At 35.8% G+C, this 18,470-nt stretch overlaps 1 protein-coding gene across 3 annotated transcripts in view; it reads left to right on the top strand.

Annotated features, from left to right (window-relative positions):
- Positions 1-18,470, top strand: part of PTPN22 (protein tyrosine phosphatase non-receptor type 22) — a 56,127-nt gene that overhangs the window by 27,263 nt on the left and 10,394 nt on the right. For 2 of the 3 annotated variants that reach the window (XM_034654130.1, XM_002918245.4), the window contains 7 exons: positions 8,551-8,627; positions 8,786-9,597; positions 11,380-11,463; positions 11,619-11,749; positions 13,809-13,836; positions 17,164-17,247; positions 17,490-17,605. In XM_034654130.1, coding sequence (XP_034510021.1) covers positions 8,551-8,627; positions 8,786-9,597; positions 11,380-11,463; positions 11,619-11,749; positions 13,809-13,836; positions 17,164-17,247; positions 17,490-17,605 — 1,332 coding nt within the window. The remainder of the gene's footprint in view (positions 1-8,550; positions 8,628-8,785; positions 9,598-11,379; positions 11,464-11,618; positions 11,750-13,808; positions 13,837-17,163; positions 17,248-17,489; positions 17,606-18,470) is intronic. The other variant, XM_011223675.3, reaches the window with a different exon arrangement.

Here is an 18,470-nt window from a genome sequence, read left to right as displayed (position 1 = left end):
TCAAATGAAAAACAAACAAAAAACCAAGAGTATTTGTTTGGTAGACCTATCTTTAAAAAAATGACAAAGGAGGTTTTCTAAGCAGAAAGAAAATGATGAAAGGGAGAACATGATAAGCAAAACCATGGGTAAATGTAATAGGTTTTCTTTTTCTTCTTGAGTTTTCTAAATTGTTTGATGATAGAATCAAAAATTATACAGTCTGATGTGGTTCTAAATGTATTAGAGGAAATGTTTAAGACAATTATAAACAGGGAAGGGTTAGGGATGTAAAGGGAAAGGTTGTACTTGAACTAGTGAAATGATAACACCTGTAGACTGTGATAGGTTATGTATATATAATGTAATACCTACAGCCACCGCTACACAAGCTATACAAAGATGTACCTTGAAAAACACTATAGATAAATCAAAATGAAATTCTAAAAATGCAGGAGAAAGAAAAGAGAAATGAAAAACAGAAGAAACAGAATACAAAAAACAAAATGGCAGACTCAAGCCCTAACATACCAATAATTACATTAAAGGTAAATGGTATAAATATACCAATTAAAACACAGATTGGCAGAATGTATTGAAAACATAACCCTACTATATGCTATCTATAAGAAATATACTTCAAATATATAGATTGGTTTAAAGTAAAGATTGGGAAAAAAGATATATCATGTATTCATATAAACATGAATAAGGGAACAAAAATATTGATTCAAGGGGGCATGTGTACTCTGATGTTTATAGTAACATTATCAACAATAGCCAAATTATGGAAAGAGTCAAAATGTCCATTGACTAATGAATGGATAAAGAAGATGTGTGTAAACACACACACACACACACACACACACACACTGGAATATTACTCAGCCATCAAAAAGAATGAAATCTTGCCATTTGCAATGATGTGGATAGAGCTTGAGTGTATTATGCTAAGTGAAATAAGTCAGTCAGAGAAAAACAAATACCATATGATTTCATTCATGTGTGGAATTTAGGAAACAAAACAGATGAACATAGGAGAAGGGGAAAAAGAGAGGGAAAGAAACCATGAAGGACTCTTAACCATAGAGAACAAACTGAGGGTTGATGGAGGAGAATGGGCTAAATGGGCGATGGGTATTAAGGAGGGCACTTGTGTTGAGCATTGGGTATTATATGCAAGTGATGAATCACCAAATTCTACTCCTGAAACCAATATTACACTATTTGTTAACTAGAATTTAAATAAAAATTTGAAGAAAAAAATAATAAGGATAATAGAACGTCAGCAGGACTATTGTAGTGTAAATTGAGTTAATGTACTCTTTCTGGCCAGAATTCTATTGTCTATAGATTGTCTGGAAAATTGTTAATCCATCTTTTAATAGATTTCAAAAGATGTGGCCTAAAGATTTGTTGTGGTGATTTATGGGGAGATTTTGAATCTAAACCCAGGGTACCCATACAATAGTCAGGTCCACTAGAGTTCCAAGGAAATAATCTGTAAGAAAGAAGAGTCTTTTATGCTAGAGTAAAACAATGTTAAATGGCAAAAAAATAAAAAACAAAATAAAAAATAAAAACACAAATAAAGGAAAGCAGGAGTATCTATATTAATATCAGATAAAGTAGACTTCAGAGTAAAGAAAATTTTCATAGGCAGGAAGGGACATTATATAATGATAAAAGGATCAATCCACCAATAAGACATAGATAGCAGTCCTAAGTGTGTATCAACCAAACAGAGCTATAAAATATGTGAAACAAACACTGACGGAACTGAAAGGAGAAATAGACAAATCTGGTTATAGTTCAGTACCCGTCTCTTAATGATTGGTAGAAAAACTCAATGGAAAATCAGCAAGAATATAGGATAAATCAACACCACGATCAACCAACAGGATCAAATTGATATCTATAGAACATTCCAATCAGCAACACAAGAATACACATCTTTTTTTTCAAGTGCTGATGGAACATATACCAAGATCAATCGTATCCAGGGCCACAAAACAATCTCAAACATTTAAAAGAATTGAAATCATACAGAATGTATTCTCTGACCACAGTGGAATCAAACCAGAGGTCAGTAACAGAAAGATAACAGGAAAAGATCCAAACACTTGGAAACTAAACTACATTTTTCTAAATAATCCATTGAGTGAAAGAGGAAGTGTCGTAGGAAATTTTTAAAAAACCGCACATAGAACTGAAAAAAATGAACACATTGACATTTGCGGGACAGAGCTACAGCAGTTTTGAGAGGAAAGTTTATAGCACTCTAAATGCAAACATTTGAAAATAGTAAAAGTCTCAAATCAACAATCTGAGCTCCCACTTTAAGACTCTAATGGAGGAAAAGAGCAAAATAAACCCACAGAAAAGAGAAGGAAAGAGGGGCGCCTGGGTGGCTCAGTTGTTAAGCATCTGCCTTCGGCTCAGGGCGTGATCCCGGAGTCCTGGGATCGAGCCCCACATCAGGGTTCTCCGCTGGGAGCCTGCTTCTTCCTCTCCCACTCCCACTGCTTGTGTTCCCTCTCTCTCTGGCTGTCTCTCTCTCTGTCAAATAAATAAATAAAATCTTAAAAAAAAAGAGAGAGAGAGAAGGAAACAAATAATGAGAAGAAATCAATGAAATTGAAAAGAGAAAAACAGTGGAAAGAGTCAAATGATCAATAAAGTTGACAAACCTCTCTGAAGACTGCTCAGGAAGAAAGAAGATAGAAATGACCAGTATCAGGAGTGAAATGGGAGAGCCCTAGAGTCTCTGCAGATATCAAAAGGATAATAAAAGACTCTAGTATGAACTGGACACATCTACACTTGACAACTTAGACAAAATGGATTACTTCCTCATAAAACACAAACTTAACATGAAATAGATCATTTAAATAGCCCCATAACAGTCAAGGCAACGGAATTCATCATTTAAAAACTCCCAAAAAAGAAATCCCTTGGCCCACATAATTTCACTTGAGCATTCTAACCAAATGTTTAGGGAAGAATTACCATGAATTTTACACAATCTATACCAGAAAATAGGAAGAGTAAACACTTTCCCCATTCATATTTTCTGTTGTGGTCAAATATATCACTGTCTCACAGTGGAAAAAATTACCACCTTAACCATCTTTAAGTGTACAATGCAGTGGCAATAAGTACCTTTGCTATATGCGTGATCATCACTACTATTTATTTCTAGGAATTTCTTATCATCCCAAACAGAAACTCTCCATGCCCCCTACCACAACCCCTAGCAACTTCTATTCTACTTTTTGTCTCTATAAAACTGCTATTCTAGGTACATCATATAAATGGAATCATGTATTTATTCTTTTGTATCTGGCTTATTTCATGTGGTGTGTTTTTAAGGTTCATCTACTGTTTTTAGTATGCATCACAATTTCATTCCTTTTTATGGCTGTATAATACCCAACTGTGTGTATATCCCACATTTTGCTTATTCATTCATCCACCAATTGACACTTGAATTGTTTCCACATTTTGGTTACTGTAATTAATGCTGCTATAAAAATTGGTGTACAGGGGCACTTGGGTGGCTCAGTCAGTAAAGCGTCTGTCTTTGGCTCAGGTCATGATCCCAGGGTCCTGGGATTGAGCCCCGCATCAGGCTCCCTGCTCAGTGGAGAGCCTGCTTCTCTCTCTCCCTCTGCTGCTCCCCCTGCTTATGTGCTCTCTCTCTCTATCAAATAAATAAATAAATAAATAAATAAATAAAAATCTTTTAAAAAATTGGTGTACCAATATTTGTTGAAGTCCCTACTTTAAATTCTTTGGGGTATATACCCAGAAGAATCCAGGAATTGGATTCTAAAAAAAATTAGTTTTTAAAGGTACTGCCATACTGTTTTTTACAGCAGCTGCAAAATTTTACATCCCCACTAGCAATGCACAAGAGTTTCAATTTCTCCACATCCATGCCACCACTTGGTATATTCTGGTTTTTAGTTTTCATTTTGTTTTCTAGATAATAGCCATCCTAATGGGTGTGAGCGGTAGCTCATGGTCTTGATTTGCATTTCCTAATGAGTAGTTGACGTTGAGCATCATTTTCATGAGCTTATCAGACATTTGTATATCTTCTTTGAACAAATGTATATCCAAGTCCTTTGCCTACTTTTTTTTCCTAAATTTTTAAATTGTGGTAAAATAGGGGTGCCTGGGTGGCTCAGTCAGTTGAGCATTGACTCTTGGTTTCAGATCAGGTCATGATTTTGGGGTTGTGGGATCAAATCTAGTTGGGCTTGTGCTCAGCACGGAGTCTGCTTGGGATTCTTTCCCTCTTCCTCTCCCTCCCCCTCTGCAATTCCCTGCATTTGCATGTGTGCACGCAGACATGCATGCACTCTCTCTCTCCCCCTAAAATAAAATCTTTAAAAAAAATTGCGGTAAAATATACATAAATTTAACCACCTTAACTAATTCTATGAGTATAGTTCAATGATACTATGAACATTCATATTATTGTGCAGTTATCACCACCATCCATTTCCAGAACTCTTTTTATCTTGAAAAACTAAAATTTATACCTATTAAATAATACTTCCCCATTCTTCCTCCCCTTCCCCCATCTTTGGCAACCACTATTCTACCATCCGTGTCTATGAATTTGACTACTCTAGGTACCTCATATCAGTGGGATCACATGATATTTGTCCTTTTGTGTCTGGCTTATTTCACTTAGCATAATGTCCTCAAGGTTCATCAGTGTCATAATGTGTCAGAATTTCCTTTTCCTATAAGGCTGAATAATATTCCATTGTATGCCACATTTTGTTTCTCCATTCATCCATTGGTGAATAGGTGGTTTACTTCCACCTTTTGACTATTGTGAATAATACTGCTAAGAACATGAGTGTGTAAATATCTTTTTGTGTTCCTGTTTTCAGTTCTTTGGAGTATATATGCAGAAGTGGAAATGCTGGGTCATATGATAATTTTTTTAAAGTATTTATTTAAGTAATCTCTACACTCAACATGGGGCTCGAACTCATGGCCCTGAGATCAAGAGTCACATGCTCCTCTGACCAAGCCACCCAGGTGCTTCTCACATGATAATTCTATGTTTAATTTTTTGAGACACTGCCATACTGTTGTTTTTTTGTTTTGTTTTGTTTTTTACAGCAGCTGCACCATTTTACATCCCCACTAGCAATCTACAAGGTTCCAATTTCTCCATATTCTATTAATTTTCTATTTTAGTTTGCTTGTTTATGGTAACCATCCAATGGTTTTATATGGGTTTCTCATTGTGGTTCTGGTTTGTGTTTTCCTGGTTAGCGATGTTGGACATTTTTCATGTACTCATTGGCTATTTGTATATCATCTTTGTAAACTTGTCGCTATAGGTCCTTTGCCCATTTTCAAATTGGGTTTTTGTTGCTGTTGTTGAGTCCTAGGAGTTCTCTGTATATTCTGTATTGTTTTTATCATGAATTTTGTCAGATGCTTTTCTTCCACATCAACTGACATGCTCATGTGGGGGTTTTCCCCTTTATTTTATTAATGTGGTGTATTATATCAATTGATTTTTGTATGTTGAACAATCCTCACATTCTGGGAATAAATCCCACTTTGTATATATTCTTTTTAATATGATTTTTATTTAATATGATGCTGAATTCAGTTTGCTAGTATTTGGTTGAGGACTTTGCATCAATAATCATAAATGATATTGATCTATAGTTTTCTTTTTCTGGTAGTATCTTTGTCTGGCCTTGGTATCAGGGTAATGCTGGCATCATAGTCTTAGCAAGTGTTCTCTCCTATTCAATTTTCTGGGAGAGTTTGTGAAAGACTGGCATTAATTCTTCATTAAATGTTAGGTGGAATTCACTAATGAAACCATCTGGTCCTGGCTTTTCTTTGTCGGAAGGTCTTTTGATTACTGATTCAGTCTACTTACTAGTTGTAGGTCTATTCAGATTTTCTATTTCTTCCTGAGTCTGTTTTGGTTGATCATGTGTTTCTAGGAATTTGTCTGTTTCATATAGGTTGTACAATTTGTTGGTGTACAATTGCTTATATTATTGTCTTATAATACTTTTTATTTCTACAAAATTGGTAGTAATGTACCCACTTTTATTTCTGTAATTTGAGATTTGGGTAATTTGAGTCTTCTCTCTTTTTTCCTTAGTCAATCTAACTAAGGTTTGTCACTTTTATTGATATCTTCAAAGGATTAACTTTTGGTTTTGTTGATTTTCTCCATTGTTTTCTTAGTCTCTAATTCATTTATCTCTGCTATAATCTTTAATATTTCCTTCCTTCCGCTAGCTATTGGTTTAGTTTGGTTTTTTTTCTAGTTCCTTAGGTTCAAAGCTAAGTTATTGATTTGAGATCTTTCTTTTTTTAATATAAATTCAATTAATTAACATATAGTGTATTACCGAAGATCTTTCTTTTAAGAGTAGGCATCCATAGCTATAAATACCCTCTGAATATCACTTTCACTATATCTCATACATTTTGGTATGCTGTGTTTTTGTTCACTTTTTAAATATTTTCTTATTTCTGTTGTGATTTCTTCTTTGACCCATTAATTTACCCACATTTGTGAATTTTCTAGTTTTCCTTTTGTTATTAATTTTTAATCTCAATCCATTATAATTGGAAAAGATACTTTGTATGAGTTCAATCTTTTAAAATCCATTAAAAGATTTTAATAGATTTAAAAGATTTAATAGATTTAATAGATTTAATAGATTTTATGCTTTGTGGCCTACCATATGGTCTGTCTTGGGCGATGTTCCATGTAAGTTTAAGAAGAACGTGTGTGCAGTAATGTGGAGTGTTCTGTGTGTGCTGTTAGATTTAATTGGTTTATTGTGTTGTTCATGTTTGTCCTCTATTTCCTTATTGATCTTCTCTCTGATCTATCCATTACTGAAAGTGTGGTATTAATGTCTCTTATCAGTTTACCAAACCTGCTGTAACAAATATCACAAACTAAGGAGTACTTAAAACAAATTTATTTTTGAGGCCTTTGAATGGCTCAGTCGGTTAAGCATCTGCGTTCGGCTCAGGTCATGATCCCACGGTCCTGGGATCGAGCCCCACATCAGGTTCCCTGCTCAGTGGGGAGCCTGCTTCTCTCTCTCCTGCTCCCCCTGCTTATGCACTTGTGCACTTGTGCACTCTCTCCATCAAATAAAAAAAAAAATCTTAAACTTCAGATGCAACACACCGGTACTTCTTTAAAAAAAAAAATTTGGGGGCGCCTGGGTGGCACAGCGGTTAAGCATCTGCCTTCGGCTCAGGGCGTGATCCTGGCGTTCTGGGATCGAGCCCACATCAGGCTCCTCCGCTATGACCCTGCTTCTTCCTCTCCCACTCCCCCTGCTTGTGTTCCCTCTCTCGCTGGCTGTCTCTATCTCTGTCGAATAAATAAATAAAATCTTTAAAAAAAATTTGTATTCTCATAGTTCTGGAGGTAGTCCAAAATCAAGGTGTCAGCAAGGCCATGCTTTCTCTCATAGCTCTAGTGACAGTCTTCCTCGTTTCTACTTCGTTTTGGTGTTTGCCAGCAATCGTTGGCATTCATTGGCTTGCAGATACATTGCTCCAGTCTCTGTCTCCATCATCACATGGCGTTCTCCCTGGATGTCTCTGAGCCTCTGTTTTATCTTTTTACAAGGATGCAAGTCATTGTGATAGGGCCCACCTGAATCCAGTATGACCTCATCTTGACTAATAACATCTGCAAAGACTCTATTTCCATATAAGGTCATACTCACAGATATCAGGGGTTAGATTTCAACACATCTTTTTAAGAGTCATAATTAAACCCATAACAGGTGGAATCTTAAAATGGCTGATGACATTTAAAAAATATATTTAAACATTTCTAAAATCAGCATATATTTTACAAATTGGTGGTATCTAAGAGTCTACGTAACATATTTCATAATGTGATAATTGCTATGAAGAAAAAAAGAAAGTGGCTGACAAGTGTGTGGGAGTATGATTTTAGGTTGAGTGGTCAGAGAAGGTTTTCTTATGCAGGTGACATTTAAGTAGAGCATAATTACTTAGAAAGAGACAGCTATGCAAAATCTGGAGCAAGAATATTTCAATCAGAGGGAATAGTAAGTATAAAAATCTGGAATTGGAAACAAGTTTGGTATGCTTAAGGAATGGCAAGAAAACCAGTATAGCTAGAGCATGGTAAGGAAGAAAGAGGTAGAACTAGAGAAGTATGAGGACCTAATAAGCACTTACTAATTTAAGAGTTGAGATGATGTAATTTCTGAAGGTAGATTGTTCATAAGAGTAAAGTTACTTCCAAAGACATGTTAAAACTCCACATTTGATACCAGGAGTAAACACTTTCTAGCTTGTATAACACTCTTAATCCTTTATTTGGATCCCTTTGATCTTGATATGTGAACAAGTTCTTGTTGGGCGCAATATTTTGGAAACGCATCTCTTTCGTAAATGATTTAAAATCTTTATGTTTTTTGAAAAATAACTTCTCAACTTTATGAATGTTAAAATATCTCATTGCCATTTCTTCACTAAAAACCAGTGTCTTCCTTATTTCTCTTGAAGATTCAAGCACAATATTCAGCTCTTGAGCAAAATCCCGCTCTAGAAACAGAGTCTTATTCTCCTAATTTACCAAAAAGGTAAGTCTTATTCTCCTAATTTACCAAAAATTTTACGCACCCCAATGTTGTCTAATTCTGTCAGGGTGGAGGGCAAATCTCATGCATATAACTCATTGTGATGCTAAGAAGAGACCAGTTTGGGGTGCGGTGTCATCATTACTTTCTTCTTGTTTCAGTGGCATAAGAGAAGCAAAGATGAAGCAGCCAAGCAAACAAAGGCTAAGGGTGAAAAGTGAGGAAGCTTCTTCCTTTGACCTCAGGACTTCTGACAGAAGTGAACAGGAAGGGTTAGTTTTGCCTCCTTCTGAACAGAGCAGTGCTTTTGACCCCTTGGAGCTAAACTGTAGTTGTAACAAAAATGCTGACACAACCACGAATTGGGAGACAAAGGCGTTTCCAATAGTTGGGGAGCCTCTTCAGAAGCACCGCAGTTTAGACTGGAGCGCCATTTTGTTTGGAGCGTGTCCAAATTCTAAACCTGCTGATGTCGCAGGAAGGCATTTTAATTCAAAGGGGCCGATAATGCGGACCAAATCAACTCCCTTTGAGCTGGTACAACAGAGAGACACCCAGGAGCTGGACAACAAGGAAAATGTTTCTTGTTTGGAATCTCAACCACACAACTCTCGTCTTGAGCAGGCTCAAAAAGCAAGGCATGTTTCTTCAGCAGAACTGAATTATTCACTGCTCTCGGACTCTCAGCACCCGATGTGCAATGCCTCTGATAAAAAGCGGCCAGACTCTTGTGCTCTTAATGTACATTCTTATATATCTTTAGAAGATCCTTATTTCTTAGCCTTGTCTCCAAGTAGTGCTGGTTCTAAGATGTCTCTCGATTTACCTGAGAAGGCAGATGGAAACGTTTTACCTTGTTCCTCATTGCCAGCATCTTCTGCAACCCTCTTTTCTTGTTACAATTCCCATGATTCTTTAGCATTGAGTCCTCCAACTAGTTGCCCCCCACGGAACCCAGAGACAGCGGTAGTAGGTAAGTTATTTTTGGACGTTTATATGGCATTTGAGATTTCACTCTGTTTCTACAGAAGATTTGGTTTCTTCTTATGCTCCCTCTTGTCTTTCTCTGCTTCTTTCTCCTTCTTCCTTCTCCTCCAGGAAAGGGTTTTCATGATGTGATAAGTTAAAACATAGCAATAGCAAACATGTAATGGTGGATTAAACAGGCAGCAATGGCGGCAGTCAGAGCTGGTGCAGCTTCTATGCCAGCAAGAGTGTCTCTAAAGAAGGCAGTCCCCGTTCCTCGGAATGTGTATCAGAGGTCCACAATTTATCCTTGCTATGCAGAAGCAACTTCCAAAGGAACAGCAGGAAGGATTTGATCCACAGCCACCATAGGGCTTTTATTGCTCAACCATGTGGCTGCACTGAACTAAACAGATCGCTAAGAATTGAATTCTCATCCTGCAGGAGCTGGAAGAGGAGGACCTGTTTCTTCCCATCCTTGTATGATTACGTAGTAGATGAGAAGGTGCATTTAGTATTCTGTGTGGGACTTTCATCTTATAGACACCTTTACTTTCACACTTTTTTGCTTTTATAATCCTGGATTGTTGCATGTTATGCACCTTGTTTTTGTTTTATTGAGTGGTTTGAAAGTAGAAATAAATGTCCTGCTAGAGAGGATTATAATTGCTTGATATGGAGGAAGGTGAAGAAAAGAGCAAGCTTAACTCTCCAGGTATATTATCAGAAATTTATAAATAACATTTTACCTGACTAGGAAGCAGAGAAAGGGTTTTTTTTCCCCCTCTAACATTATTTATTGTACAGTGTTTCTTAGTAGATAGATGTGTGGATGTGTAGTTTGTCACAAAAATATTTTACCTGGATCTAGTCCTGCTTTATTTTATGTATTTTGATCTTGTTTTATAATTCAAATGATTTTTTTTTTTTTTTTAAAGATACACTCAATACCTTAAACTTCTTGGAGCATCAGCATTAAAAGCAAATCCTAGCTTTAGGGATTGTAGCATCGTTGACATGCGTGCCACCTGGTGGCAGTTTCTTATAATAGCATTTGAATTTTTTCTATAAAAATTGGGAATTTTTCTGTAGAAAAACAGAAAACCTTGTTATACCATTGGTTTATAAAAAGGAAAAACACCCCTATTCTTCACTGTAGAATCTAGGAGAGAGACTGAAATCTTTATACGTCTTCCTACTCCGTAACTGAATCCTTGGCATATTTCAAAGTGCTTTATCATGCTTTATTGTATATTCTACATAAAACAAAAGGGTTATATAGAAAACAATTCAAAACTTCCCAAATTGATATAATGTTTTATATTATGTTAACCGGTACTCAGTGACTCCATCAAAATACCTTGGGGGCCTTTAAAAGAAATAATAAATTTTGAAAAAGCAGCAAAACCTCCTGGGTTGGCAACTTAAAATGGCAGAATTTATTTTGCTTTTTCCTCAAGTAAACACATAGCAGCTTAAGTATGGTAATGATGCTTGATGGACTTTACATCAAGGTTAGAATATAAGAATTTCCTTTGGTGGGGCACCTGGGTGGCACAGTGGGCTAAGCATCCGATGGCTCTTGGTTTTGGCTCAGATCGTGAGCCCCACATATGACTCCATGCTCTGCTTGAGAGTCTCTCTCCCTCCCACTCATGCTCGTGATTTTTTTTCCTCTCTCTCTCTCTCTCTCCCTCCCTCAAATAAATAAATAGATCTTTAAATAAAAGAATTTCCTTTGGATTTTTCTAATGAAAAATTATGGTTCTATTTCTGGCATTTTGGATAGCAACTTCTCCAAGGATAGATGATGAAGTCCCCCCTCCACTTCCGGAGCGGACGCCTGAATCTTTTATCGTCCTGGAGGAAGCTGGTGAGTACAGCTCAGTAAGTGTAAAATAAAGTGGATTAACTAGAATACTTCTCCGGTCCTGTCAATGTTCTGTGTGCTATTACTGAGTAACATTTGCATTGTTCTAAAAGAATTACAACACTCCTAAGAATTGGACCATACTTACTTCCTTTCAGGAGAATTCTCACTGAATGATCCCAAATCCTTATCTTCAGTTGTGGAGGCAAAAGTTGGAACATCGCTAGAATGGAGTGGAACATCCGAGTCAAAGACATCTGATGACACTGTGAGACTTAGACCAACTAAGGTCCATAGCTTTTTTTTCCTTTTTTTTTTTCTACTTACCTGAATGCAACAGACCATAATCCTACTCCTTGTATTTTTAACACCCACCACTCAATAAATACTAAGCAGGTACTCCTTATAAAACAATGTGCTAGAGGATGTGGGGACAAGACGATGAATAAGACACAATTATTGCCCTTAAGAAACTCTCAAGTTGGAAGTGACTAAGGAAGGCTTAGTGAAAGAGGAAATATTTGAGCTGGTTCCTAAAGGACAGTTAAGGCAAAAATAAATGTTTCATAAGTAGGTAGCCTGTTCACAGTAGTCATTTGGTAGGCTGTATCGTGCTGCTGTGATAATATATTGTAGAGAATAATTTTTTGAATGACAGATGCCCATATTATTTAAGATAAACTTTTCAGAATAATGCTCCCCACTCCCAGAAGTAAAATCTACACACTTCAATAATCTGTTATATGTTTGTATATATTCTATGAACCAGCTACCTTAAAATTTCAGAGATCAGAAAAGGAATTAACTAAAACATTTTTAAAGTGCCTACAATTGCAATGCTGGTAGGCAAACATTCTCTATCTTTTCAATTACATTTTTAATATATTAGTAATTATTATTGTTAATAATACACCCACATGTAATGGTCTTTATCTTAACAACTGCTAAGAGCCAAGAACAATCACTCCTTTTCCAACGTCATGAAGTAATTTCAATTTCAACAATTTATCTCCAATTAAATTTTCTGGGAGATGTCCTTAGTAGGAAGGAAATAAATTAGAAAAGGATCAGTGTAGGACCAATTGCCATGACATATAAAAATCACCATAAGGTTATGGCAGAAGATACTTGCAAATGATATATTCGGTCAGGAGTTAATATCCAAAAAATACAAAGAACTTACACAACTCAACACCAAAAAAACTTAAATAATCTAATTTTTAAAATGGACAGAAGACATGAATAGACATTTTTCCAAAGAAGATATACAGATAGCCAATAGACTTGAAAAGATGCCCATCACTAATCATTAGGGAAAGGCAAATCAAAATCACGATGTGATACCACCTCACACCAGTCAGAATCGTTAAAATCAAAAACACAAGAAACAAGTGTTGGTGAGGATGTGGGAAAAAAGGAACCCTTGTGAACTGTTGGTGGGAATGCAAACTGGTGCAGGCACTGTGGAAGACAGTATGGAAGTTCCTCATAAAGTTAAAAATAGAACTATCATATCACGTAGTAATTCCATTACTGGGTATTTGAAAAGATACATGCACTCCTATGTTTACCGCAGCATTCTTTATAATAGCTGAGATAGGGAAGCAACCCAAGTGCCCATCCATAGATAATGGATAAAGAAGAAGATATGACATATATATGTATACACACATACACACATATACTAGACACATACATATCATGGGATATTACTCAGCATAAAAACGAATGAGATCTTGCCATTTGTGAGAACATGGATGCACCTAGAGGGTATTATGCTAAGTGAAATAAATCAGACAGAGAAAGACAAATACCATATGATTCACTTACATGTGGGATTTAAGAAACAAAACAAATGAGCAAAGAAAAAAGAGACAAACAGAAAAACAGACTCATAATTATAGAGAACAAACTGATGGTTAGCAGAGGGGAGGTAGGTGGGGCATGAGTCAAATAGGTGAAGGTTATAGGGAACACGTATTGTGAACGGCACTTAGTAATGTATAGAATTGTTGAATCATTACATGTTACACCTGAAACTAATATCACACTGTATGTTAATTATACTTGAAGTTTAAAAAGCAATTTAAAAATTTAAAAAATTCATGAGCTTTCTTTATAAAAAAAGAAAAAAAGAAATAAACTTACAAAAAGAGAGTAAAGCCCTGTAAGAGTTAGGGATGCCTTTTCATAATTGAGTGCACTTACAAATTAGGAAAAATAAGGTCAACACTTCATAACTGTCTCTTTAAGTATATGAAATATGCTTTCAAAAATGCCTTTTATTGCTTTGACTTTGTAAATTTGTATACGTATTCTTTTACTTTTCTCTTCTTTCTTTCTTTCAGAGTGTAAAACTCCGGAGTCCCAAATCAGGTAAAAAATTTCCCCTGGCTTTACATGACATTTAGCCCTAAGAATTTATACTATAAGAATGACTCACTAAACTTAGAGTAATTCACCTCAGGAGATGGCATTGTAATAGCTCCCACTATTTATTGGTTTATTTCTGATTTTCCCAGGCTTGGAGTTTTGTTTGGTCAAGGACAAGGAAAACAGGATTTTAGAATTCTGCTCCTTGATATATAATCCTTAAAAAAACCAAACAAACAACTATTTCTTTTTTTTTTTTTAAGATTTTTTATTTATTTATTCGACAGAGATAGAGACAGCCAGTGAGAGAGGGAACACAAGCAGGGGGAGTGGGAGAGGAAGAAGCAGGCTCATAGCGGAGGAGCCTGATGTGGGGCTTGATCCCAGAATGCCGGGATCACGCCCTGAGCCACGCCCTGAGCCGAAGGCAGACGCTTAACCGCTGTGCCACCCAGGCGCCCCAAACAACTATTTCAAATAGAATCTCTTAACACTTTGCAACATTTCTATTTTATAGGTTTTATCATTGTTAGCAGTGTGATTCTTTAGATCTTTAACTTGCTGTTGCTTCTCCAGTACTTTCTTGAGCTTTGCTTGTTTTTTTTTTTTTTTTAAGATTTTATTTATTTATTTGAGAGAGAGAGAGAAGGAGCAAGGGGATGGGCAGAGGGAGAAGCAAACTTCCTGCTGAGCTGGGAGCCCGACATGGGGGCTCCATCCTGGGACTCCTGGGACTCTGATCTGGGACCTGAGCTGAAGGCAGATGCTTAACTGACTGAGCCACCCAGATGCCTCAGTTTTGCTTGTTTTATACATCAAATAACAACATCCACAGCTCATTTATTGGGCACATATAGGTACTTCACATACATTTTAACAGGTGGTAGCTGCCCTTAACATAATTATTCATATGAACATATTATTCAAATTACATAGATAGTTTTAACATAGAAGTTAATGAGCATAGGCTTTGGAGTCAGATAGGATTTAATTCAAATCTTTAGCCTACTAGTAGTTATCAAAATGCATAACCTTGATTAAATTATATACTTTCTCTATTGATTTTCCTCATTTATAAAATGAGGATAATAGAACTCATTTCTTAGAAAGTTTTTGTAAGGGTTAAGTGAGACAATGCATATTAAGCTTTTAACACAGTGGTTCTCAAATAAAAAGCTCTCATTAAATGTTACCTATTACCATTTTTATTAGATAATTATTAAATGAGCAATTCCTAAGCAAGTTTTATATGCTTTATACAGTGTTAGAACAGTCAGGATATATAAGAAAGGGTACTATTTAATGTTTATATTTAAATTGGGTAGGCAAAATTAGTATTAGTATATTAGCATACTAGTATATGTAAATATACTAGTTACCTGGAACCATTAACTGATAATCCGTGTGGACTGATTATAATCAGCAACAGTCTGGAAAATAAGAGGTATCACTGGAGTGGTTAGGAAAGGCTTCACTGAGTAGAAGAAGAAAGAAATTTAAGAATATGGGTAGACAGAGGAAAAAGGAGGGAATTCCAGGGGCGCCTGGGTTGCGCAGTCGTCAAGTGTCTGCCTTCGGCTCAGGGCGTGATCACAGCGTTCTGGGATCGAGCCCCACATCGGGCTCCTCTGCTGGGAGCCTGCTTCTTCCTCTCCCACCCCCCCCGCTTGTGTTCCCTCTCTCGCTGGCTGTCTCTCTCTCTGTCAAATAAATAAATAAAATCTTAAAAAAAAAAAAAAAAAGGAGGGAATTCCAGGAGCTGAGATGAGGGTAACATGGACTTAAAAGGTAGAAATAAGCATGATGAGTATAGAGAAATGGTGGGTAGGTTAATTTAATTGCAATAGAAGATCTATTTTGGGAACTATGGAAAATAAACTTGGATAAAATGTGGAAAGACTCTGAAGGATTTTAAAGTTAGGCAGATAAAATATCTAGGTCAAGGAAATCTATATTTAGGAGAAAGCAGATTCGTGGTTGCCAGTCTAATCTGGTGGGAATGGGAAGTGACTGCTAAATGGGTATGGAGTTTCTTTTTAGGGTGATGAAAATGTTTTTGAAATAGGTAGTGGTGATGGTTGCACAACACTGTAAATGTACTGTCATAAGTAGCAAATTTTATTATGCGTATTCTATCACACACACACAGGGCTAGGCAGAAGAATTTAGACTTCATGCAATAAGAAATAAGCATTATAGTTTCTTCCTCAAGGGAGAAATAAAATGAGAGTGGCATTTTAGGAGGGTATTTGCCAGGATATCATTAACCGCAAGTAAGCTTTAGTTCTCGATGTATTTCCTAACAGCAAACTGGAAGATGATAAGCAACTTCAGAGTAGTTACCATTTATTAAGTGCCTACTCTATGCCAGTTATTATATTAGGTACTGGAAGTAAGGGTTGTACTTTACTTTTGTATATCACCCGGTGTATAAGAAAGAAATAGGAGAACTTGCTTTAGAGACAAATCCTAAGGCCTAAAGAACCCAAAGACCAAAGATAGGTGAAACTCTTAACACTGAGCCACATTTTCAGTTTCAAAAGACATTAATATAGTATGTAATTATACTCAGCACTGTATAATGAGATTATCATACACCCTTTGTATCTTTAGGACTTAGATTGTGGGAAAATAGCTCTATTATTTAAAATTCTTTATACCATGGAAAATTCCAAACATATTTTAAGACTACCATAATAACATAATCACCCCAATGAAATTAACAGTAATCCCTTAATATGATCTAATATCCAGATTTTATTCAATTTTCTCAAATTGCCTCAAAAATGTCTTTTTATAGTTGGGTTATATGCATCTAGATTCAAAGTCTACACATTGCATTTGGTTTATATACTTGTTAAGTCTTTTAAAATCTGTAACAGTTTTCCCTACTTTTTATATTTCCTTGTGCCATTTATTTGTGGAAGAGCATGGGTCATTTGTCCTAAAGACTGAATCTTCTGGATTTTTGTTCTTTGTATTCTCATGGTTTTATTTATTAACATGTTACGCTATCCCCTGTGTTCTATGTACAGTGGTGGTTAGAACTAGAAGCTTAATTAATTTCAAGTTCAATTTCTTTGGAAAATTACTTTTCTAAGGGAGTACAAGTTTTCGATGCAGGATAAGCTCATTGGCTAAAAAGCTAGAACAACAAAATCCTTGAGGTTCCAGTTATTGTGCCAATTATTTTTTTATTTGCTTGTTGTAGGTTAATATTGAAAAGTTGGAAAAGTTATACAACACCAAAAAGGGATTTTGACTTTTTTTAACTGATGGATTTTTGTTTTGTTTTCTTTTGTCTTTTGTCGTCTACTCTTCTTATCACAGATTTACATCAAGATCGTTCTTCTCCCCCTCCCCCTCCACTCCCAGAAAGAACCCTGGAGTCCTTCATTCTTGCTGATGAAGATTGTAAGTGACAGTACATCCCTCCCAAAAAAGCTATAAAAATGAGGCAAAGATTAACAATAAAGTAGGACCCAAATGGTAAAGGTATAAAGAATGAGTTAACCATAAAAATAATACATGAAAAAAAACCCATAATGTATTGTAAAAATAATGCAAAAAAAAAGTCAAGCTAAGAATTACTGAATATATAACTATATATATCCCAAAGGCTTAAAAAGCTATGCAAAAAAACATTTTTTTTAAAGGTATGCAGGCTCAGCCTATAGAGAATTATTCTACTAGCTGTCCTAATACCATGGAAAATTCAACATCTTCAAAACAGACATTGAAGACTCCTGGAAAAGGTTTCACAAGGACTAAGGTAAAGAAGATGGGAGTTTTAAGAAAGATGCCAGAGTCTTTCCATTTCTGAAGGTGTTCACACCCTCCACCCCTCCCCTGTTGCCAGAATCAAGATGGAAATTAGATTACTTATAAGAATAGCTGTTTGGGAACAACAAGACTATTAATCATTAGGGTAAATGATTAAATAAATCATAGTATATGCATATAATGAAATACTATATAGTTAAAAAAGGAACGAGGACTCTCTTGGTGTATTTATTTATAATTCATTAACTTTTCCTTGAAAGGTAGAAAATATGATCTATATTTGTATTATATGTTACAAGTGACTCTGGACGGATACATAAGAAATGAACAATAATGGTTATCTGGGGAGGGAGGGTCAGAAACTGGGTAGATGGAAAACAAAGATGGGAACGTTTTGACTACAGTATTTTGAATTATAAAGAAATGATTTATTTTTAAAAATTTAAATAAAAATTTCCCCCAAAAGAATTTATTAAATATCTATTATATAGAAAAATACACTCTGTTAGGTGTTCGGAAAATAGAAATGTCATAAAGGATAACTACCTGTCCTTGAAAAGAGGACAGTTAATCCATTGGAATAGAATGCCTACATGAGAAACAACATGAAAATATCAAAAACAGCAAAATACTATGGAACAGATTAAAACCATACATGCCGATGTATGTGAAGAAAAGAAGAAATACGGGTCAGTTCCTGGAAGAGATAAGTTAGGGATTTCACCATAAAGGAGGCAGAGTGGGGTTAGCTGAATGGTTGGAGAAGGAAGTAGCATGGTAACAGTGTGGAGTAAATGTAGTTCAGAGTATGACGGGCAGATATTCTTGGCTAGAATGGGAATGGCTGTGGATCA

The sequence above is a fragment of the Ailuropoda melanoleuca genome, chromosome 2 (assembly GCF_002007445.2).
Source record: "Ailuropoda melanoleuca isolate Jingjing chromosome 2, ASM200744v2, whole genome shotgun sequence".
NCBI lineage: Eukaryota > Metazoa > Chordata > Mammalia > Carnivora > Ursidae > Ailuropoda > Ailuropoda melanoleuca.
Note: the sequence above shows the minus strand (reverse complement) of the source record. Positions and strands in the feature narration are given on the sequence as shown.